This window comes from Rhinatrema bivittatum, chromosome 3 (assembly GCF_901001135.1).
Source record: "Rhinatrema bivittatum chromosome 3, aRhiBiv1.1, whole genome shotgun sequence".
Lineage (NCBI taxonomy): Eukaryota > Metazoa > Chordata > Amphibia > Gymnophiona > Rhinatrematidae > Rhinatrema > Rhinatrema bivittatum.
Genome location: NC_042617.1, coordinates 241273447 through 241298962, shown reverse-complemented (window position 1 = coordinate 241298962; position 25516 = coordinate 241273447). Strand labels below are relative to the sequence as shown.

The 25516-nt window shown below is 42.9% G+C and overlaps 1 protein-coding gene across 3 annotated transcripts in view; it reads left to right on the top strand.

The window, feature by feature from the left end:
• MAP4K3 (mitogen-activated protein kinase kinase kinase kinase 3) overlaps nucleotides 1-25516 on the top strand; it is a 1052401-nt gene that overhangs the window by 982843 nt on the left and 44042 nt on the right. For all 3 annotated transcript variants that reach the window (XM_029594354.1, XM_029594353.1, XM_029594355.1), the window contains 3 exons: nucleotides 13664-13732; nucleotides 13846-13938; nucleotides 17465-17535. In XM_029594354.1, coding sequence (XP_029450214.1) covers nucleotides 13664-13732; nucleotides 13846-13938; nucleotides 17465-17535 — 233 coding nt within the window. The remainder of the gene's footprint in view (nucleotides 1-13663; nucleotides 13733-13845; nucleotides 13939-17464; nucleotides 17536-25516) is intronic.

Sequence of the window (25516 nt, the reverse complement as noted above, 5' to 3'; positions counted from 1 at the left end):
CTTCGCCGTTGGTCAGCGGATGCCTCGTCTAAGTCACGTCTAGCCGCTTTCCCCTTCAAGGGGAAGTTATTGTTTGGTGAGGAATTGGAGCAACTCATCAAAGACCTGGGGGATAATAAGGTATATAAATTGCCGGAGGACAAGCCCCGTCCGTTTCGGCCTTTCGGGAATGTGCGATCCCGGTTCCGGGGGCAGCGCAGATTTCGCTCCGGAAGGGGTGGCTCTTTTTCACAGAAACAGCAAGGCCCGAGGTCGCAATCGTGGTCTCCTTGGTCGCCTTCCTTTCGTGGCAGGCGGCCGCAGCGATTGGGATCCTCCCAGCAACAGTCCGCCGGGAAACCTTCGCAATGAAGGCGCGCTGACCCATTCCTCCCTCCCCCGCATCGGAGGTCGTTTATCCCTGTTTTGGGAGGAGTGGGTCAAAATCACGTCAGATCAGTGGGTTCTCGACGTGGTGCGTTACGGTTACGAGTTGGACTTTGCTCGGCCCCTCCGGGACTTTTTTATGATATCGCCTTGCGGGCCTCGAGAAAAGCAACTGGTTATAGCCCAAACGATAAACCACTTACGGGCCCTCGGAGCAGTGCTGCCCGTTCCCTCGGACGAGACAAGAACGGGCCGCTATTCCATTTATTTCCTAGTCCCAAAGAAGGAGGGTACGTTCTGTCCTATTCTGGATTTGAAGCGAGTAAACAAGGCTTTGCGCGTTCCCCGGTTCCGCATGGAAACTCTACGGTCTGTTATTGCGGCCGTCCACAAGGGAGAATTTTTGGCTTCTTTGGATCTAGCCGAGGCATATCTCCACATCGGAATCCGGGAACGTCATCAGAGATATCTGAGATTCATGGTGTTGGGAGAACACTACCAGTTTTGCGCCCTTCCATTCGGCCTAGCTACGGCTCCGAGGGTGTTTACCAAAATTCTTGTGGTAGTCGCGGCCTTCCTGCGACGTCAAGGGATATTGGTACATCCCTACCTGGACGATTGGCTCATACGGGCGAAATCAGAGAGCGAGTGCAACCGAGCAGTCCAGTTGGTGGTACAGCAACTTCAGTCGCTAGGCTGGGTGGTCAACTTTGCAAAGAGCCAGCTGCTTCCAAGTCAACGGTTGGAATTTTTGGGAGCACGTTTCGATACCCTGGTGGGCAAGGTATTCCTGACTCGGCAGAGGATGGAGCATCTGATGTTTCAGGTACAGAGGCTTCTGGATCTCCACTTACCCACGGCCTGGGATTATTTGCAAGTCATTGGACATATGGTGTCTACTCTGGAGATGGTGCCATGGGCTTTTGCTCATATGCGGCCGTTGCAAAGGGCTCTCCTTTCTCGCTGGGATCAGAAATCCGAGGATTACGGAGTGCAGTTACCACTGTTGGAGCCGGCGCGATCCAGCTTAGCGTGGTGGTTGGTCCCGGACAATCTGTTGCAAGGAGTGGACCTCGAGCCCCCCCCCTTGGGTCATAGTGATGACGGATGCCAGTCTGACCGGCTGGGGAGCAGTCTGTCAATCACGTGCGGTACAAGGGTCGTGGACCCCTCGCCAAGCTTCTTGGTCCATCAACCGTCTGGAGACCAGGGCAGTACGTCTAGCCTTGCGTCAGCTTCTGCCCTTGGTGCGGGGGCGGGCAGTTCGAGTCCTGTCAGACAACGCAACCACGGTAGCATATATAAATCGCCAGGGCGGCACGAGAAGTCAGCAGGTGGCGGTCGAAGCGTCCTTGTTAATGACCTGGGCGGAGCGCCACCTCGCCCGCATCGCGGCCACTCACATCGCAGGCGTAGACAACGTGCAAGCGGATTATCTCAGCCGTCAGTACTTGGATCCCGGGGAATGGGAGCTCTCGGACCAGGCAATGAGTCTCATCACCAGGCGATGGGGAGTGCCGCGACTAGACCTGATGGCAACTCGGCTCAACGCCAAGGCAGCGCGTTTTTTCAGCCGGAGGCGAGAACACGGATCGGAGGGGGTGGATGCACTAGCGATTCCGTGGCCTTGTCACACCCTACTCTGTGTTTCCCCCCTGGCCCTTAGTCGGCAAGGTGTTGAGGCGTCTAGAATCCCATCAGGGTCCAGTGATTCTGGTGGCTCCCGAGTGGCCAAGAAGACGATGGTTTGCGGACCTAGTCAATCTCGCCAGGGACAGGCCCTTACGGTTGGGCCATCTTCCGAACCTTCTTCGTCAAGGACCAGTATTTTTCGATCTAGCGGATCGCTTTTGTCTGGCGGCTTGGCTTATGAACGGAGGCGCTTGAGAAAGAAAGGTTATTCTGAACCGGTTATTTCTACTTTGCTTCGCGCGCGGAGACCTTCTACCACACTTGCTTATGCCAGAGTGTGGAAAGTATTTGACTCCTGGTGCGCGGCCGCCCAAGTTCAGCCTCGTCGGGCGGTGATAGCGGATATCCTTACTTTTCTACAGGATGGTCTGAAGAAGGGTTTAGCTTACAGCTCTCTGAGAGTCCAGGTGGCGGCTCTGGGTTGTTTGAGAGGAAAGATTGAAGGATCCTCTCTCGCATGTCATCCGGACGTGGCCAGATTCTTGCGCAGTGTTCGAAACTTGCGTCCTCCTCTCAGAGCCCCTTGTCCTTCCTGGAACCTGAATTTGGTACTCAAGGGCCTCACCGCCGCGCCCTTTGAGCCGCTGAGGCGAGCCACCTTAAAGGATCTCACCCTCAAGACAGTGTTCTTAGTGGCCATAGCTTCCGCGCGTCAGGTATTGGAACTACAGGCACTCTCGTGCAGGGAGCCGTTCTTGCGTATCTCTGACTTGGGGGTGTCGTTACGTACGGTTCCTTCGTTCTTGCCTAAGGTTGTATCGGCTTTTCACGTTAGTCAGTGGACTTGCCGTCTTTCTCGGAGAAGGAGCTACAGTCTTCTCATGGTTCCGACTTGAAGCGTTTGGATGTTCGTCGCGTGCTTTTGCAATATTTGGAGGTCACCAATGATTTTCGGCGGTCGGATCACCTGTTTGTGTTGTGGCAGGGGCCCAAAAAGGGTTTACAGGCCTCTAAAGCAACTATTGCCCGCTGGCTGAAGAGTGCGATAGCGGCCACGTACATTGGGTGTGGTAAGCCCTGTTCCGGACGGGCTTAAAGCTCACTCTCTCCGTTCACAGGCGTCTTCCTGGGCTGAGAGTACTCTGGTTTCTAGCCAGGAGATTTGCAGGGCTGCCACTTGGAAGTCGTTGCATACTTTTGCTCGACATTATCGAGTAGATGTTCGTGGGCCGTCGGCTGATTCTTTTGGCAGCAGTGTGATTCGAGCGGGACTCTCGGGGTCCCATCCCATTTGAGGTGGCTTGGGTACATCCCAGCAGTCTAGACTGATCCTGGTACGTACAGGGAAAGGAAAATTGTTTCTTACCTGATAATTTTCGTTCCTGTAGTACCAAGGATCAGTCCAGACGCCCGCCCTATCTTGTGCGCAGGAGAATCCGCTCGAATCCCGTTTCTATAACACTTCGGTTTTGAACAAGGTAAGTGGAATTTTCCTTCTGTCTCCTTTGGGGAAGGAATGTCTTAGGGCTGCAGATTTGTTGTTCGCTTCGTTTGCGCATTGCGTTCTATTACTGTTTGCCGTTTATGAAGGAGGTTACTGTTTTTTAACTTACTTACTACTTGAGCTAGACAGTTGCCATGGTTAATTGGCTAAGTGTGCGGAGGAGTTCTTTTCTTCTTCTGCTTTGTTATCCATTATACTGAAGGACGGCAGGTGGCGCACCAGTATATCTGGGGAGTGCTTTCAGTTTTCTCTCTGACTCCATCTGCTGGAGGGGAGACATAACCCAGCAGTCTGGACTGATCCTTGGTACTACAGGAACGAAAATTATCAGGTAAGAAACATAATTTTCCTTTTTCTCTGACTTAGACTGCTGCAACTCCCTTTTACTTGGCCTCCCCACAAGCCTACTAAAACCATTACAGTTACTTCAAAACACATGAATACTGTTTGAATCCAATTTCCCTTAGCCGTTGCTGTGAAAGCAGAGAGCAATGTTGGAGTTGCATCAGAAGTATCAGGCTTAGTGATTAAGAATATTAAGCACCTCAACAGCTAGTTACCCCCATGTTTATTTGTTCCCCAAACCATAAAAGTTGGGGCCCATGTTGGTTGCTGTCTGAATCCAATTCCCCTTTTCTCACTGACCACCATTGAAGCAGAGAGCAATGATGGAGTTGCATTAAGCCTTGATACTGTTAGTTTTAAGGATAGAAACTACCACACCAGCAAATTACTCCCATGTACTCTTTTCTTTATTTCTAACATCTAGCCTTTAGGGATCCAGAGTATTTATCCCATGCCCCTTTGAATTCCTTGACTGTTTCTGTCTTCACCACCTCCTCCGGAAGGGCATTCCAGGCACTCACCACCACCTTGTGAAGAAATATTTCCTGACATTGGTTCTGAGTCGTCCTCCCTGGAGCTTCATTTCATGACCCCTAGTTCTATTGCTTTCTTTCCAATGGAAAGGGTTTGATGATTGTGCATCATTAAAACCTTTCAGATATCTGAAGGTCTATATCATATCTCCCCTGCACCTTCTTTCTTCCAGGGTGTACATATTCAGATCCATCAGCCTTTCCTCATAAGTCTTCCAATTCTGACTCCTTGTCATTTTGGTTGCTCTTCTTTGGACTGGCTCTATCCTGACTTTATCCCTTTTATTTATTTAAGTGAAAGTTTTATATACCGCACAATAAGGCATGTATATGTCCATCTAGGCGGTTTACAGGAGTACAAACATAATTTATGATGACAAAGGTTAAGACGCAATTAAAATTAAAATACATACATTAAAATTTAGTTTCTTATAATAGTATAGTAGTAGGTATATATAACTGAGATTATGTTCTATAGGCACTGTTAAACAGATAGGTTTTCAGTGTTTTCTTAAACTCTTTATGATTTGCTAACAATAGGATTTATTCAGGAAGAGAGTTCCACAGGCCTGGACTCTCTATTAAAGCCAAGCTTACTATTCTGACTGAAGGAATTTCTAACATGCATTTGTCCATAGAGTGGAGTTGTCTTGGCGGTTTATATATTCGCAATAGTGAGCAGAGCCATATCGAGTTAGAATTATAGAGGAGGTTATGAATAATGGACAAAATTTTGTATGTGATGCGATGGGTTATGGGAAGCCAATGCAGATGTTGTAAGATGGGTGTTATATGTTCCTTTTGTGGTAGATTGAATAACATTCTCGCTGTAGCATTTTGGACGAGTTGCATGGGATGTATTGTTGATAGTGGTAATCCTAAATATAGTGCGTTGCAGTAGTCCAGGTTTGTTAGAATCAAAGCTTGTTTGACTGTGCGAAAATCAGATGATAATAATAAAGGTTTGAGTTTTTTGAGCATATGTATCTTGAAGAAGGATTTTTTTTTTAACTGTTTCCGAAATGTGATTGGTCATTGATAATCTTGAGTCTATGATCATACCTACATTTTTTGCATAATGAGATACGGACACCAGTATTGAACGTAGTCCTCCAAGCAAGGCCTCACTAAGGACCAGAACAAGGCCATTATCACCTCTTTTTTGTTAATGGTTATTCCTATCTCTGTGCAGCCCAGCATTCTTCTGGCTTTAGCTATCGCCTTGTCACATTGCTTTGCCATCTTCAGATCATCAGACACTATTACACCAAGGTCTCTCTCCCACTCCGTGTGCATTAGTCTTTCACCGCCCATCACATAAAGCTCTTTAGGATTACCAAAAGAGTGCATGACTCTGCATTTCTTAGCATTAAATCCCAGCTGCCAATTCTTTGACCACTCTTCGTTTTCTTAAATCGCTTTTCATTCTCTCTACTCCTTCAGACATATCCACTCTATTGCAGATCTTAGTATCATCCGCAAATAGACAAACTTAACCTTCTATCCCTTCGGCTAGGTCGCTCACAAAGATATTGAACAGAACCGGTCCCAAAACTCATCCCAGTGGCACTCCACTTAACACCATTCTTTCTTCAGAGTAGGTTCCATTTACCATTATACACTGTCTCCAGTCAGTCAACCAGTTTGCAATCCATGCTACCACCTTGGCTCCCACTCCCAAGCTTCTCATTTTGCTCATGAGTCTTCTATGTGGAACCATATCAAAAACTTTGCTAAACTCCAAGTAAATCACATAAAGTTCTCTTCCCTGGTCCAATTCTCTAGTCACCCAATCAAAAAAGTCAGATTTGTCTGTCAGGACATTCCCCTGGTGAATCCATGCTGCCTCGGATTGAGCAACCCACCGGATTCTAGATAGTTCACTTACTTTCCTTTCCTTCAGCAGATTCTGCATTAATTTTCCCACCACCGAGGTGAGGCTAACCAGGCTGTAGTTTCCAGCCCCTCTCTGCTCCCACTCTTGTAAAGCGTGACCACCACCGTTCTCCAATCTTGCAGCACCCATTTCCAGGGATCTATTGAACAGGTCCTTCATCAGACTCGCAAGCACATCTCTGAGCTCCCTCAGTATCCTGCAATGTACCTTATCAGGCCCCATGGCCTTGTCCACTTTTTCCTAGCTCTTCCCATACATTCTCTTCTATAAATGGAGTTTCATCTACTCCACCCCCATCCACAGTCTTGTTAACCTATTGACAGTTCTTTTCCAGGGTTGTCTTTAGTGAATACAGAACTGAAGTATTTGTTTAATATTTCGGCCATTTCTTCATCTCTCTCCAGACATTCATCTTTGTCACCTTTCTAGTTCACTATACCACTTTGGACCTTTCTCTGATATATCTGAAAAATGTTTTGTCACCTCTCTTCATTTCTTTGGCAATCTTTTCTTCCACCTGATTTTTAGCTTTCTTGATTTCTTTCTTCGTCTCTCTGTTTCATCAAATATTCTTCACTGTGTTCCTCATCTTGGGATCCTTTATATTTCTTGAACACCGTTATTTTTGCTTTTATCAGTCACCTCATTTGAGAACCAGTTAAGTTTCTTATTTCTCTTACTTTTGTTTACTTTTCTAACATATAGATTTGTTGCCTTAGATTGGCCCACTATTGTTCCATCTCTCTCATTTTCTCCCAGTCTTCTAGTTCTACCTCCAGTATGTCCCCATTTCATCAAAGTCCGTATTTTTGAAATTCAAATCCTGGGTCTTCGTGCAACTTATTTGTATCCTATTTGCAATATCAAATCATACCATTTGATGATCACTGGTGGGCACCCACCCCCGAAATTAGAGACATTATCCCCGTTAATGAGGACTAAGTCTAGTATCACATTCTCCCTCATGGGTTCCATTACCATTTGTTTGAACAGAGCCCCTTGCAGGGCATCCACTATCTCTCTACTTCTGGTTGATTCCGCACAAGGCATTCTCCAGTCTAAGTCCGGCAGATTAAAATCTCCAACAATCAGCACTTCACCCTTCTTTCCCACCTTTTAGATGTCTTTGTCCAGATCTCTGTCTAGTTCTTCTGTTTGAGTAGGAGGCCTGTAAACCATTCCAATAAAAATGGATGCACTATCATCTTTTTTTAAGATGGCCCATAATGCTGCTTCTCTACCCCATATTCCTTGCAGTTCAGTTGCTTAGATATTGTTTTTTACATAAAGAGCTACTCCTCCCCCTTTTCTGACCTCTCTGTCCTTGCCTAACAAGTTATAGCCTGGTATGGCTGTCTTCCAATCAAGAGAACCCATGAACCATGTCTCCATAACAGCAACAATGACCAAGTCTGCCTCCACCATTAGGGCCTTCAGGTCTGGGATTTTATTGCCCAAACTGCGAGCATTTGTAGTCATAGCTTTCCAATTTTTCTCTCTTGATTTGTTGCACTTCCTAGACAACTTTTCTGCTTTTTTTGAGCCGATTGATTTTATTTTCTCCTCCTGTGAACAATACAGGAGGAGGAAATAAAATTCTTTAGTATAAATGTATGATATGATCTGAATTTCTCACTTAGGATCCTCCTTCCTGCTACAGACAAATGTAGGCCATCCTTTCCATAAAGCCTTTTACTGCTCCATACATGACCCCAGCCTCCAATATATCCAAAACCACTTTCTGTACACCAGGTTTTGAGCCAGGAATTGAAATTATCTATATGGCATAACTTCTCGTTTCCCTTTCCATGACAGATTTTGGAAATCTTTTTGTACTTCATGGATACCTTTTCTATTGAGATCATTGTTCCCCAGATTGATGATGTTGAAGTTCCTACTTTCTTCTTCAATGACTTGGACTATCTGGGCCTTATTTAATAAAGGTATATCATTTTATGCGAATAGATCCTTTGGATGGCCAGAAAGCTGAATCCTTAGATATTTAAGTTTTCTAGTGGCCCATCTGAAAGGGTGCTCCTCACAGAAGAACTCAACTAATTCAGGATTACAAGTGATATTAAGAATTTCAGATTTGTACCAGTTAATCTTAAACCCTGAAACCTGACTAAAGGCGCTTAGTGCTTGTTCTACAGCCAACATGGATCTATGTGGGTCTGTAAGAGTAAACATAATGTCATCAGTGGAAAGGGAGAGCTTAAAGGAGTGGTTATCTAGATCGAAACCAGCAATGTCTGGGTGATTGCGAATAGAAATAGCCAGGAGCTCTAAAAAATAAAGCAAACAATGTAGGAGATAAAGGAGACTCTTGGCGACTACCTCTTTCTACGGAGAAATAGTCTGAGAAACCCTCATTGACTTTGTTGCACGCTCTTGGGTTCTCATAAAGTTTAGCTATCCAAGAGCAAAAAAAGGTCCCAAAACCCATCTTTAACAGGACACAAAAGAGAGGGGGCCAGTAGACCATGTCAAAGGCCTTTCCACATCGATGGAAAGGAAGATGGATTCAGTACCACCTCTATGAGCCCACCACATGAGATCAACCAATTTGCGTACATTGTCCCCTGCTAATCTCCCAGATATAAATCCTGCGCAATGAAATTTAAACGACTCGCCAGAATTTTAGCTAAGATTTTAAGATCTATGTTAATTAGTGAAACCAGTAATACCAGCAATGTTTGAGTTAAGATGCAGTGACTCTCCTCCCCCCCCCCCCCCCCCCCATCTCTCAAATAATTGAAAACAGGCAACAATATAGGAACCAAATTGTTTATAGAATTTGACTGTAAGGCCGTCAGGACCAGGTGATTTTCCAAGCTTGAGCATCTTTATTGTGTTTAAAATTTCCACGCTTGAAATTTCCTTAGCCAACTACTCCCGCATACCCACTGTTAAAGTGGGAAGGGAAACCTCCTCAAGATAACTCTCAATCAGCTCAGAGGATATGCTTTTCTCTGCCCCTATAGATTCTCATAAAATTGATGAAAACGCTTACGGATATTCAAATTATCAGTGATGAGGACACCCTTTTCATCCTTAATTTTTTAGATAATATTCTGATAAAGAACTCTCTTCAGTTTGTTAACTAATATTTCCCTGCCTTATTGCCCCCTCAAAGTATTCCTGCCTCGTAATTTCCAGCATTTGTATCATCTTTGCTAATTCTAGGCACACTAAATCTTCCCTAGCTTTAGATAACTGACTGTCTTTCTAGAGCCGGTAGCCTGGTGTTTTTGGGATAGATTTAGAATTGTCTCACGCAGGGTTTGAGACTCCTGTTCATCTTGTTTCTTGATAAACAAGGCTCTGGATATCAATATGCCACACACACATGCTTTCAGGCAATCCCATACAGTAGTGGGAGGAGGATCACCTGTATCATTCCTATCCAGGAAATCTTGAATATTAGCAGTCGAAATTGTTAAAGTCGGTATCTGACAATAAGGAGTCATTAAGTTGCCAAGACCTTGTCCCTCTATTTATTTATTTTTATTTATTTATGATATCGATCAAAAGTAATATCCACCCAAACTGCAGCATGATTGGTCCAGTCAACAGGGGGAATAGCAGATTGAGTAATTCTATTGAAAACTGCTTTATCTGAGAGCAAGTAATCTATTCTAGAGTGGGAGGCATGAGAAGGGGAGTAAAGGGTATAAGAGCGGGAGGAAGGGTAGTGTGCCCTCCCACCCGTCAGACAGCTGCCAATCTGCCATGAATTCTTTCAGCTTAATTCTATGATGAGCCACAGATACACTTCCCCTGGACATATCCAGGGAGGATGATCTGGCTAGATTGAAGTTTCCCCCAATAATTAATTTACCTTTGCTAAGGATTGGATAAGTTCTTGGAGGAGAAGTCCATTACCTGCTATTAATTAAGTTGACTTAGAAATTAGCCACTGCTATCACTAGCAACGGTAACATGGAATAGACTTAGTTTTTGGGTACTTGCCAGGTTCTTATGGCCTGGATTGGCCACTGTTGGAAACAGGATGCTGGGCTTGATGGACCCTTGATCTGACCCAGTATGGCATGTTCTTATGTTCTTTAAAAAAAAAAAAAAAAAAGTGCCTTTTGAAGGGAAAATTGAGCCCCTTAACATTAAGGGAAGTTACATGAAAGGAAGCCATAATGAGGCTTAGGGTATCAGCCTTGAGCACAATAACATCAGTAACCCAAGCAGCTCCTTAGCTTCATACACTGTGAAAAGGCATCTCCCAATAATATGTAAAAAGGAAGTGCTTTCTTTATCCAAAAAAAAGAGAGAAAGGAGTATAAAAAAGAAAACCCATGTAGTCTGAGGTAAGTCCCATCTCCCAAAAATACAAAAAAGAAAAAATAGCCTAAAAAAGAAAAAGGAACGATGTGCATATTCCCCACCCCAAATGATACCCAGAAACAACCCCCTACAAAACCAAACAGATCTGCAGTAACCTCTGTGCAGATCTAACAATCTCACCCTATGGGAGGAAAAAGATAACATTGAACACAGAGGTTCTCTTAAGCCATCAAATATGAAGCTGCCTCCCCTGGAAGAAGCTGTAATAGGAACTATGTATATAATAACGAGGATCGTTTATATCTCTCCAGCCATTTTAGCACTGCATACTGGCTTGTTGCAGTTTCCAGTTCCGTTTTTGTCTACGTGTTTCTATTTATACTTTATGGTCTCTTTATTCTGTATTTGGTGAGGATCTGTCTTTGTTCTTCATGTGTGACTGAGATGAGGTATTCTGCTAGTGGGTAATTTCTATGTGTATGGGTAACCTCCTGCAGTAAGTCACCAACAGAAAAATATAGTTCACGGGACATCATTAGTCGCCACCTGTTTTCCTGAGCTTCTCTTCGTGGGCTGGAAGAAGAACTCCATGGCGATGTAGAAAAATGATATACCTGTGTGGCTGAAGGTCCAGTTGCCACTGGTGGGGTACAACCTGCTGGAAACCAAAGAATAAAGGAAGCCCAGTGGCTGCTGGCTGCAATGGAAAATGAGAGGCCCCGGCTACCTACTGATGTGAGGTTGAGATACTGTGTGTTTGTAAGAGAGCATGTGTGTGAGCAAGAGCATATGTGTGAGCAAGAGCATGTGTGTATGTGAGAACATCTGAGTAAGAGCATATGTGACCATCTGTGTATGTGTAAGAGCATATGTGTATGTGAAAGAGCATGTGTGAACATCTGTGTGTGTCTGAAAGTGCGTGTGTGAGCATGTGTGTGTAAGAGCATTGTGAACATCTGTGACAGAGCATTTCTGTGTGTGAGAGCATCTGTATGTTTGAGTGTGTGTCTGAGAGAGAGAAAGAGTGTGTGTATATGAGAGGAGAAAGTTCCCCCTTCTTTACCCCCACATTGCCATGGATTAATCTCAACATGACTGTAACTCAAAAGTTCCCAGGTATGACAAGTGGGGATTTAAAAAAAAAAAAATCCTTGTTTTAATTAGTGAGTGCTTTTTATGTCTATTTTGAAATATTAAATTGCTCTCTGGGAAATTTGTTATAATTATTATGAGTTTTTAATTATTGACTGTTTTGCTAGTTATCAGCTATTTTGAAATATTTATAATTTATCAGTATGTTTTACTATTATGAGTAATGCTTTATATTCCTTGATTATATTATTTTGAGGAATGGTATTAATGTTTTTCCATTGTTGCACTGCATACCATCTGGCTTTTTGCAGTTTCCAGTTCTGTTTTTGTCTACGTCTCCATGTTTCTATTTATACTTTATGGTTTCTTTATTCTGTATTTGGTGAGGATCTGTCTGTGTTCTGCATGTGTGACTGAGATGAGGTATTCTGCTAGTGGGTAATTTCTATGTAGAGATCTATAGCAGCCTGGCTTGTTCTTTTTTTCCTAATAGGAGGTGTATTATGTTTAGGGCTTGGTATAATATTTGTGATGTTGCATTTCATAGTTAGGGTTTTTACTGTTTGAGTGCCTGCAGTTAATACTTTCCAGTTTTGGAGGTTTGAAATATTATATTTGTAATTGTTTACTCTGGGCTTTATGAGGACAAAGCCAACACCCAACATGCATTACAATAAATCTAATAATATATGCAATCCAAGTGATTTTTTTTGCTTTTTTGCAGGGTTGTGATAATTTGTGATATTGTTACCTAAGAAGGCTAGACTTTGTGTCCTTTTTCATGTAAAATTAGTTATTATAAATGTAGAATTTTTAATTGTGTATGGTGAGGGCAGGGGGGTGTGGGCAAAAGGCTGTAAAGTTTGCCTAGTCTGACTAATGCACATGCATAGACCTGGATAGAGAGTGCCGCATAAAGACCCCCACCATTATCCCATCTCCCACTTCTCGAGGGCAAAATGCTGGGGAAAAGGTGTGAGGCAGGGTTCTTGGGAATGTAATAGGGGTGCCAGCTTCCTATAAACATTATCACTGATGCTCTATCTCTCACTCCTTTGAGAACTCTGATCTCTACTTTCCCCCTTCGACAGCATTTGAAATCACCAAAAGAGCCAGACTACAAAGAGACACACACGAGCCCCCCTTTGCTCTTCTTAATGATTTGAATTGTGCCATTCCTTAGGGGAGGGGATATCTCATTCCTCGCCTCAGGCAGCAAATTTCCTTGAGCTGCTGGGACCTGAGGAATCATCAGTGTGGAAAAGGGGGCTGATGCAATACAGTGTGCTCAGCCGACACTGACCTGTGACAGTGAAGGGACCAATTGGCAATAAGTGAAGGAGTGAATAAATTAATATTAAGTGCCTGACACTTTAATATTGATTTATACACTCCTTCTGGTGCCGGTAGTCAGGTTCGGAGAATGGTCGCTGAATTTATCAATGTCCATTTTCCTAACCCGTGCATGTGCGCTGGTTAGGAAAACAGATGCTGATAAATTCAGCGCCTGTTTTCTTAACCGGTGGACAGCCGCCGACAGTGGACCTCTCTCCGGTGCACGCTGTCAAGGAGGCACTAGGGGCGCGCAATCGTCCTTAGCGCCTCCTCGACAGCGCAGGCCCTAATTTAAATATTTCATCGCGCTCCCTCTTCTTTGCATCGGCCCCTAAATGCATGATCAAAGTCAAGCAAGGGGAGGGGTGGTAGGGTACTGGATATTTTCCAGCATTCATCCACTAAACACTAATTTTTTGTATCAGAAGTGGTGGTGGGGGGGGGGGGGGGGTTGGTGTTTATCAGTTAAAACTTAAAATCAGAAGCTGTACATATAACCCTCCTTCCCCTTGCCTATCCCATCTGCCCCCTACACCCCAACCAACCCACGTCACTTGCAGTCTGTTATAACTGTTTTAACATTTTCATTTAGTGTGATGTCATGCCCATGGTAATTAAAAAAAAAAAAGAAATCTTTTTTTTTTTTTTTTATTTCCTTAGATACGCCTCAAACGAATGTTATACATGTGACACAGCTGGAAAGAGATACCATTTTAGTGTGTTTGGATCGTAAGTTTCTTAATTATGAATAAATATAGAGTAACTTACATTTGCATACTTTATTCAGACAGCTCATTTATTTTAATTTCTTTGTGACTTATATAGTATTATTAATTTCTTAGGCTCTATAAAAATAGTAAATCTGCAAGGCAGATTAAAATCCAGCAGGAAACTGTCATCTGAACTCACATTTGATTTCCAGATTGAATCTATAGGTGAGTGGATTTTTTTTAAACATTCTAATGTACATGTGCGTGTGTGTGTTAACTTGCTGTTTTTTGTTTGACTGACTAAAGGCTATCAGGAAGGTAGCAAACATTAAGATGTAAAAAGGAATGAGTGGGGGGTTTTATAACATGACATTGTAATAACTGCAGTGGCTCAGACAACAGCAGAAGCACCTGAAACCTGGTTCCCAACAGCTTGCTGCTGATTTCCACAAAGGTAATGGTAATACAGTTTTACTTAGATAAAGCTGAGCAAGCTTTGACTCGTATCTGAGTGTCAGCGATCTACTTGACTTGTGGTTTTATAACCCAACTGTCCTTTGCCTTTAATAAAAATATATTCAGAGGTCTATAGTCAAAAAACCATGTAATGAATAACTTATCCAGCTAAAGTTAGCCAGATAAGTTATAAATATCCCACTGAATATCCTTGAATAAAGTTATCAGGATATATCTACCTGGATAACTTTGAAATATTACTGGCTATGTCTGGATATCACCGGCTAGGTTTCAAAGTACCCGGATAATGTTATCCTTAATTGTCTGATTCAAAAGAATATAGCCAATTAAGTAGCAATAGTAAGTTCAAACAAAAACAAAAGCTCTAGCAGCTCAGTTCCCCCACCCCCCTCATTCCAGTGAAACAAATGAGGCCTCTGCTAGCTGACCCCCCCCTTCCCCAAGCCATCCCAAAATCTGACACAATTGTTCTTGATCTATAGGCCTGAGAAGCCACCTCCCCTGCCCCACCCCTCAAAAAATAACATATTGCTACTTAATTGGCTATATTCTTTTAAATATAGCCAGTTACGTTTAAATTTATCTGGGAAACATGTTCCCAGATAACCTTTATCCTGCTCTTGGCCATGTCTGCCATTAGCCAATTAAGTTACTCAGTTATCTACAAATATCAAAGTTAGCCGGACAACTTTGATATTTGACTAACTCAACTCCACCCGCAAAATTCCTTCCACTTATCCAGAGAAGTGGTGGTAATATTCAGATGTTGGATATTGATGTCTCACTAATTGCACGGCATGGATTGTTCACTGTAATTTGCAAAGAACTGTCACGTGCTTTCAACTGGCAGCATAATGACTGAACGATAGAAATACACTTTTTAAGCTAAGTACTGAATATCTAAAAAGAGGCATTCATATTAACATGGACAGATTTCAATGATTCTAAGTCACATGAACTGTCCCAGTTGTAATCATATCCCAAAATGTATGTGTTATGTTAAATATATTTTAAGTAAAATATCGCACCTGTAATCTCAAATCTTAATATAAAATATAGGGTCTTTAGCTTCTTAATTGTAATAATCTCCAGAGTTTCTTTGTCAAGAACAGGGAACCCCAACCATAGCTGGACTTACCCAGAGATTCTCTCTTTTATTGCATGAGGTTCCTGCCTTCCGTTTCAGTAATTTAAAATGCTAGGGAAGAGGAAATGGTGGATGAATAGGTAACAGGATGGAGTGTTTGTGTGCGTGATGCAAGCTCACTCGCACTCCACCATGCACTCTTGTTACCTCTAGGGAGAAAGATCTGACTTGGGATCTAGGTTATATTGAGGATTTCTGTACCCTATGCTTCCAAAGCCTGTATCTAGGTTATATTGAGGATTTCTGTACCCTATGCTTCCAAAGCCTGTATCCTTAAGGGATGATGTCCATGCCCCTTCCTCCAAAGAGATAGCGGCATAGTTGGAATCTCCATGGTAGCCCCACAGAATCTTCCTCTTCATGACTTGCAGCACTCTTCCATCTCTTAACACTCCTTATGGCTGTGCTGCAGCCTCTTTTCCTGTCTTTCACCCATCATTTACTTCAGCCAGATCAAACTCCTTCTGTTGTTGCTGCTATAGGTTGTATTAAACTCCTTCTGTCAAGGCCGGATGAAATCCAGCCAAGGGGACCGATGCAATAATTTTTGCGGAAAGCGGGCACTGTCTTTTCAGCGCCTTCTTTCTTAACGCACGCATGGCGCCCGCAAGGGGGTGCCATGCAATAGGCAAATTAGGGGGTCGCACTAGCAAGGAGGCACTAGGGTCGCTTGCGCAACCTTAACACCTCCTTGCTAACGTGACCCCGCAGCGGCTGCCACTTATGAAGACAGACGCTGGTAAACTTAGCATCGGTTTTCATAACCGGCCATCTGCCAGTAATGAAAACGGACGCAGAGTTTATCGGCATCTGAGACGCACATTTATTTTTTTGCATTTGGAGTGAATGAGTAATAGCCTCATTCACATGCAATCTCATTCACTCTGCGTTGGACGTGCGTTAGATAGACGTTATTGCATTAGGGGTGGATTAGTGCCTATTTAACCCGTGTCCGACAGCGGGTTAAACAGTGCGCGCGTGTGAGCTCACTGTATTGCATCTGTTGCATAGTTTGGAAACCCCTGGTCTAAATGATCATTGTACAAAAATTGCAGTTTACTAGTAGGTTAGCTTTAAAATCCCGCATCTCAGCAAGTAGGCATGTCCTCCTCAGATTATGGGGGTGGAGAAAATCCTCCTTCCTACTGATGATTTGGTTGACTTTGCTGCTACAGATGCACACAAGATAGATCCAGCTGTTAAAGAACCGGATTCTCATGCAGGTTTATTGGCAAACATCTGCCTTTTCTATCTCTTCCAGCTGGAAAGCCCTTCTCACCTGGTGTTGCTATGCAAACATTTTCTCTTCTGTTGGCAAACCACAGAGGCTGAAGGGCCTGCATCAGCACTCCTCACTGAAAGGCCTACCTTAACACTGTTCGCTGAGTTTGCATAAACATTCTCAGCATTTTGCCTATCTCGTTCTGAACAGACACAAAGTCTGCATTTCTTAAGCTCAGCATAAACAACCTTTTACCTTTTACACAGATCGCTTGACATAGAAACCGGCACAGCATGAGAGATTGTAGCCATAGCTACGTAGGCATGCACGCAGGCAACATGTTGTATTAGCACGTAGGATGTATTAGCCAATCATATACTGTATAGTAGTTGCTGTGGAATTCTGTAACTCGATATAATAAAAACAACATCCTCAGTCTGGGATGATGATCAGAGAATCATCAGAGGATGCTTGCTTCCCTAAGACTCCTGTCTGACGGACTCTTCTTTCCCTGCGCCGCTACACCTGGCTTCATGCAAGGGCTACTGTTAGAAAGAACATGATAGGTGTTCTTGAACAGTGTTTCAATATCTACTGCATTTTTTTCATTTTGTGCAAAATTGTCTTCAAGATTCAAATTTAACAAAGAAGGAAATAGATTCTTTCAGTTATTTAAAATTACATGAATGCACTGGGAAGTACTAAATTCTGAAATACTGTCATAAGTAGTGCTATTCATTGTATACCACACATTAAATTTTTCCTTTAGGGTAAGACTAGGCAAGTAAACATAGTAGTTTTAATATGATAAAAAATAAAAATAAATCTTGATACAGATTTTTTTGTGTAATGCAGAAATAAATGTATGCCCTAGAAATGATTGAATTAAATGTTTTGCTTCCTAGTGTGTTTACAAGACAGTGTCTTGGCTTTCTGGAAACATGGGATGCAAGGAAGAAGTTTTAGATCAAATGAGGTAAGTGGCTTCAATTACCACAAGTTAATCTTGCAGTTACTGACATTGGCATGCTCACAAGATAATTTCCATTTCAAACAAATGATGCTTGATTTCCAACCAAAATAATGAACATCTAAGGGTGGCTCATAGTTCTCTCCCTGTCCCTGTGAAAGATTTGACTGTGTTTCTAAGCTCTAGCCCTAGTCCATGAAATGACCAGAACTGAGGGTGGGTGAGGGCAATATGGAAACAGTATTCATATCCCCTGGGAGGGAGAGTAGTGTACATGCCAGCCTAAACCAAACAGCACTGGACATAATATCGGAGGAAACAGTTTCTTGCCCAACAGGAAAACTTGCTGCAGTACCTGCCCACCGGAGGAGGTGGAAAGAAGAGATAAAAACAGGGACAATATGCTGCAATCATGCATGCAGGCAGGCACCAAAAGGATTCTGTCTTTAGTAGGGAGATCACAGTACATCTGCATACCTTGCCCAATTGCCTCATTTGGTCAACTCTGGAAGTCACCACAACCCCACCTTGGGCCTGGGCTGCTGCCATCCCATGCTCCACGAGCAACTGACCAGGTGCTGAGGAGTTTGTAGTACATCTGTATACTTCTCCCAGTTGCCTCAGTTGAGTCCAGAGGTCCACTTGAGCTTCCACTAGATGGCAAGGAGATATGTGCCATAGCATTACATGAACTCACTAGATTTTCCTCCACTATATCCACTCTTCCTGATGCTAATCCTCTCCAATATTTTTCTCTGCTGCAAACTATTACTAACATTGACTACTGACCCATTCTCTAAAGTATTCATTTCCCCAACTATTCTGTCTTCTGCTCTGTCCCCTGCTCTCAAGCTTCAAAGTTTTCTTCCTCTCATCCAGCCATCTCCACTGGTCCTGGGAGCAACTCATCCTTGTAACTGATGTCATATCTCCATCTCGCTTCTCCATATTTTCCTGCTTCTCCTCCTCTTCCTCTCAGCTGGGGATATCAATCCCAATCCTGGCCCTCCAAGGCAACCTTTACCCCATCTGTGAACATCAAAGAGTTACTTCTCCAATCTTATCCCTATTCTTCTCCTTCCTCCCTCTTCTCTCCCTTTCTTATGTTCCCTGGAGAATGCCTGCTCTATTCTCAACAAGCTTGCCTATATCCATAACCTCTTTATTTCTCATACTCTTCATCTTCTGACAGAGACGGAAACTTGGATTTCCTCTAAGGATTCTGCTTTAGTTGCTGCTCTCTGTCATGGAAGTTAACTTTTCTCCCATATACCTCACAAAGTAGGCCACAGTGGTGTGTTTGACTGCTACTTTCCCACTTCTATAGGATTCAACCCCTTCTTTCACCTCAGTTCCACTCCTTTCACTGAGGCCTACTCCTTCCTTCTAGTCACCCCATTATCTTTCTAGGTAGCTGTCATTTATCAACCCCCTAATAAATCCTGTTTTCCTTTTTCACAACTTTAACCTCCACACTAGTCATCTCTTGGACTCTTATGCTGCAAAGGTCTTGCTTTAACCTCTTGATTTGACCACTAACTCTGCTCTACTGCTCCTACTCACCAGCCTGGCCACTGCCCTGTCCTAGCTCTTTCTTTCAATTACTGTTTTTCAGACTTCTCCATTTCAGTTCTTTCCCTCATAGACCATCATCTGAGAACTTTCACACTAAACCACCACTCCTCACAGTCTCGTCCAGTCATCATAAACACCTTCAGGAATCTCTAGGCTTTCAACACTTGTATCTTCTCTACTACTGTCTCATCTCTCCTCTCCTCCACTTCCTACATTTTCTGAGTTAGTTGGTGAGGCAATTTCTTCTTACAAAACTATACTCTCCTTTGCTTTAGATACTCTTCCCATCTCCTTACCCATCCTTTAAGGCGCACCAAATCCTAGCCTTAACTCATTCCCCGAATTCACTTTCTACGTTCCTGCTCCCACTCTGCATTGTGTCTCTGGCTAAAATCCCATGCCTATGCTAACTTCATACATTTCGAATTAATACTGACCTCCTTCTAGTCTATTTCAGTTGCTAAGCAAGACTATTATGTCCATCTGACAAACTCTGTTGCCGCCAACCTTTGCTGTACCTTTACAACATGTAATTCCCTCCTCAAACTGCTTTTGCCACTTACTTCCCTTCACTCTCTGCCCAGACTATGGTTGATGATTACTTAAGGCAAGGTTCACAAAATTAGTTTTTATTTCTCAAACATGTCACCTCTACATTCACTCCCCCAAACATCCTTGCCTTTTTACAGAAATCAGAGTGGAGGAAACTACCTTCTTCTCTCCTCCAAACTCACTACTCATCATCTGACTCTATTCCAACCCAACTCCTCAGCTCTATTTCTCCTGCAGTCATATCTTCCAACTTGCACATTCTGTCATTTTCCACTGCAAGTGTTCCTGCTACCTTCAAACATCCCATGATCGAATCACTCCTCAAAAAACCCTCACTGGATCCTATCTACCCTGATAACTATTGACCCATCTCCTCCCTTTCACATCCAAACTACTCAATGTGCTGTTCACCTCCACTGTCTTTACTTTTTCATCTCAAACTATACTTGATCCACCCTAGTCTGATTTTCACTCTCTACATTCCACAGAAACAACCATTGCTAAAGTTTCCAGTGACTTGTTTGTTTAAAACCAAAGGTTTTTACTCAGTCCTTGTCCTATCCACTGCTTTTGACACGATCACCACTACTCCTTGATACTCTGTCCTCACTTGGATTTTGGGACTCCATCCTGTTTTGGTTCTCCTTCTGACTTCTCCCATCAAACTTTTAGTGTGTCCTCTGGTGGTTCTATCTCTAATGCCTTCTATTATCAATTCGCATGTCTCAGGGCACTGTCCTGGGCCCACTTCTCTCTCTCAACTATTTCCCTTGATATTCTAATCTCCTCCCATCACTTTCCGTACCATCTTTATGCTGATGACTCCCAAATTTACATCTCTAGAACAGAAATTTCATCAGAAATTGGCCCAAATTATAGAATAATTAATTATTGGAACTTCCAACTGTCTACAATACAGTATTAATTACTCTAACTATAGTCTATCAAAGTTTATTTTAATTATAACAAGGATTCATTCAGTTTGTCTAACAGATTTTGAGTTCTATCAATTAAAATATAATTAATAAAATGATTAAGTGATTTAGAAAATTAGATGCAGTTTCTAAAGTAGCACTACAGATTATTCAACACAGGGGAAAAAGGAAAAGGGGAATTAGGTCAGATAAGGACCCTGACTTTTACGTCTGGGGAAACAAACTTGGGGATAGCTTGCTGATGTGGCTGTTACTACCCTTAACCAATAAGCCTGATATTTTGAATGAACTTCAGTGTTGCTCTTTGCTTCAACAGCAAGCGGTAATGGAGAATTGGACTCAGACAGTAATAAACAAGGGCCCTGACCTTTATGGTCTGGGAAACTGATAAATATGGAGGTGACCTGTACAGCATAGCAGATACTACCATAAGCTTGCTGGGCAGATTGGATTGACTGTTTGGTCCTTTTCTGCCATCATTTCTATGTTTCTATGTAAGTTTTGTATAAATTACCTCACCTTGTAAGCACTTCTCTGCATATATGGGACACAAGGATATCACACATAATTCAGTAGAAGCGAATATAAATTTATTATTGCATATCCTTGGGAGATACAGACAGCCAGACCTACAACACAGGTAAAGGAATACAGTCTGTCTCTCTTAGTATATCATGAGGGCTGTGTTTTATAGGTTTAGACCATATAGAAATGCCTATGATGATAATCACTTACGCAGTATGACATAATGAAATAGGATAGACTAAAACTACTTTAACCTGAAAACTCTCCACCCATGTGAAGGCCCCTTGCTTTTGCCAGATGTGTGCTGCTTCTTCTGAGGTTCTTTGTCCTGTCAATATGTCAATCTTTGTCCATCCTCCTGGGGCAATGGGAAACTTTGATTTCAGTTGAGCCCCTCGATTAGGAACGGTATAGCCTAAGAATGTAACCTCATGACCTTTTAGCATAGGCTTTGCAGAGCCTAAATGTATTCCAGATGTCTTCCAAAGTCTTGAATCTAAGGTCAGTTAAAAGTTTTTTTTCTATGGCCAAAGTTGCAGTTAGGCCACAGGCAATGAAGGCTTCTGGGTAAGCTGAGTGAGCAATAGTCTTAGCAATAGTCTCCATAATAGGCTGCCCGTATATCAGTTTACATAGACTTAATTTAAAGAAATCATAGCTTACAACCCCAAACTAAAGGTAATTAAATGGTAAAGTTTGCCTCTCACATCACTAGCAAACCGCAGTAGAAGGAGATGGGTAACTTCTCTCTGTGAATGTATCGCTGTCTGGGCAAGTCAGGAAAGCTGATCTGGTTAGCATCTGTTCTTGAACACTAATGATCAGGCAGGAAAGCTGTTTTTTTTTCTGGTCCTGAGGATTTGGCCTTAGTATTCAGAGCGAGTTATCAAATGGCAGTCTTCCTTATGGGCTTCGGGAAGGCTGGAACACCGGCTACTTTGTTTCACTCTCTTTTATAGAAGTCAATATGCATAATGCATACACAGTCAATGCATATGGATGAGGGCCAAGCATAGCACTCTTGATTTGGAGTTTCCTACTTTTTTTTTTTTTATTATTATTTACAAGAAATGAAGTGTTCATTTTAGCATTGAGATTTGCATAATCTCAAAATGTTTCTGATCATCATACTAGGCTCTCCCAGAAATAGCCTTCATTTGCCTTCCACTTAATCATCTGCTTGAGTCCATAAAATATATTCAATTGATAGAAAATCTTTTGTTGTTTTGTTGCAAATAAAATATAGTCTCTTATCTAGCTTACACTCTTTCTTTATCAATAATATATCTAACTAGATAAATGAAGCTTGACCGACGTGCCGCAAATGCGCAGTAGAGAGCAGCTCTACTGCGCATGTGCGGCACAGAGAACTTTGAGCGACAGAGGGGAGGAGGAAAGGGCAGGGAGCTGCTGCTCAGATATGTTAACAGCCTGAGCCAGTCCCTTCTCCGGGGCGGGGGGGGGGGGGAGGAGTAGGGAGGGACAGCCGGACCGTCACGAACAGGGACAGGAGGAGGAAAGAAGAGTCGCCAGCAAATGCAATAGAGACCCACATGCTGTGAAGGGGCCTTGCTCCTTACATCCAGCTGAACAGATTAGAAGCAGCAAGAGCACAGCGAAGACAACACTGAACGGAGAAGATTTGAGTCAGCCCGCCCCCTGAGTCCCGCAGATAAGGAGAAGCCAATAAACATTCAGCAACCTCAGCAGGGGGGAGGGGGGAGCAGTGCTATCAACCCGTGGGGGGTCTCAGCCACCAGGGGAAGAGTTTACTTGGGCATCCCTCCACCCTCAACTCCCCACAAAGCAGAGCAACAAAAGTGAAAGCCAGAGCCCTGCTCCCTGCTCCCTCCTCCCTCTCAAGTCCCTGAGCGGATTTCTTAAAGGCACAAGTCTCCCAAAAAGAGAGCAAAGCAAGCCTTTACTTTGATGGAGCTCCAGCACTGCTCTCTGCATCAGTGGCAGAGGGGAAGAAAATTAGAAACAAAAAGTTTCCAATAAGGGCCAAGAGTAACAGACTGCCGTGCCACAAGGGAAGGAGTGAGTCACATAGCGTAGTGACTGAGAGGGGACTGGAGGGGGATGAGAGTGAGGGATGGGATTGGGGGAGGGAGTGAGAATGAGGGAAGGGGAGGTGAGAGTGAAGGAAGGGGGTTTCAGTGAGAGGGGAGGGAGGCAGTGGGAGAAAGAGGGTGAGTAAGACTGAGGGAAAGGAGTTTGAGTGGGGGAAGGGAGGTGAGTGGAGGAAGGGGGGTGAGTGACCAAGGTGAATGAGAGAGGGGAAGGGGGAGTGAGGGAGAAGAAATGAGGAAGAGTGCCGTTTCCGAAAACCAAACCAAAAAAAAAGTTTTAATGTAGCCTGTTGTTACTGGCTTAATGGCTTGTCTTCTCATAAATCATGATCACTAATCGAGCTTTTGTTGTTTCTCTGTATCTGTAATTCATACCCTAATAGTTATAGCCTGACTGCTTACGGTTCTTATTTTTAAAAAAAATAGCTGAACTTGTAGTAGTAAAAAAAAAAAAATGATAAAGATCTACTCTACATTGAAATGAATTGTAATTGTATGAAGGAACAAATGATAGTACATTATTTAGCACTTGCTCTTCTACTGCTGTTATGGACTCAACTGATAGATTTATTACAAAGGTTCCTGTCTTGCTTGGGCATGGGCCCTAAATTCAGCCACTAGGTATAACTATTGCATCATGATTATGACTTCTTCCCCAAAGGATCCCCAGCATTTTTCAAATAGGACGCTGGCCTCAGTAAGGTCTGTTGGGTGAGTCCAGTACAGCAGTGCAAGAGCAATTGCTAAATAACAGACTGTCCTTTGTTCCTTCATACGGTTACAATTCATTTCAGTGTAGAGTAAATCTTTATCACACTAAGCAAATCTTCAAGGTCTACTGTTACAGCAAACTCTCTTATCCAGAGCCTTCATTTCCAGCTTACCTTAGTCCAATCATTGCAGTGACAATACAAAAGCATGGGCCCTAAATTCAGCCACTAGGTATAACTATTGCATCATGATTATGACTTCTTCCCCAAAGGATCCCCAGCACTGGCTTATCTGGGGAGTGGAAAATCTGAGGTGGGAATCAAATCCAGGTCCCTCCAAATAATAGTGCAAAGCACTGCAACTGAGCCAGCCTTGAAAATTGATAGGAGGTGAAAATCTTCAGTTTCTGAAACAAGAATGGGATCTGGGGTTGATTGTATTTGATGATCTTAATGCAGCCAAACAGGTAGATAAGGCAACAGCAAAAGCCAGAAAGATGCTTACCCCACAGCAAGAGGATTGATCAGCAGAAAAAAGGAGGTGATATTGTCCCTGTATAGTCCCTCCTCCATGAGACCTCAAATGGAATACTTTGTACAATTCTGGAGCGCGAACCTTCAAAAGGCTGTAAACAGAATGGAGTTGGTCCAGAGGGTGGCTACTAAAATGCTCAGTGGTCTTAATTCTAAAACAGATGGGGTCGACAAAGATTTAAACACGCATACCCTAAAGGAAAAGTGAGATGGGGAGATATGATAGAGACATTTAAATATCTCACGTTTCCATGCCCAGAAGATGAACCTCTTTCAACAGAAAGGAAACTCTGGAATGAGAGGTCACGGGATGAGGATGAAAGGGAATAGACCCAAATAATTTAAGGAAATATTTATTTACAGAAAGGGTGATGGATACATGGACCAGCCTCCCAGTGGAGAACGTAGAGACAAGAATAGCATCTGAATTCAAGGAGACTCTGGAATGAGAAGACATGGGATGACGGTGAAAAGGAATAGACTCGGGAATAATTTAAGGAAATATTTATTTATAGAGCAGGTAGTAGATGCATGGAACAGCCTTCTAGTGAAGAAGGTAGAGACAAGAACAGCATCTGAATTCCAGAAAGTATGGGATCTCTGAGGGAGTGATAGGGATTGTGGAGCAGAGCAGTTGTATGGATAGGCAGATTAGATAGGCCGTATGGTCATTTCCTTCCATCTTGTTTCTACGAGATGTGTACACACCCAAATGCAAATGATTCTTAGCTTTCCTTTGACTTCTCAGTTTATTTACAACAACAACAAAAACAAAATATTTTCTTCTAATTGAATATATTTTATATTGTCTTGACCAGATGATTAAGTGGAAGGCAAATGAAGGCTGTTGTTGAGTGCCTAGTATGAAGGTCAGAAAAAGATTAGGCTATAAGTTAAAGGAATTTTCAGCATATTGTATAGTTATCTAATTCTTCTTTGGTGCAACCTTGTTTTTATAGTAAATTCTTATCTTTCTGACCATCAACCTACTGTACTTACACTAGCCATGTTAGACAGAAATGGAGCAAGAGATAGGTGGCGTTTCATTCTGTCTATCCTTAAAAATGACTTCACTGATACGATC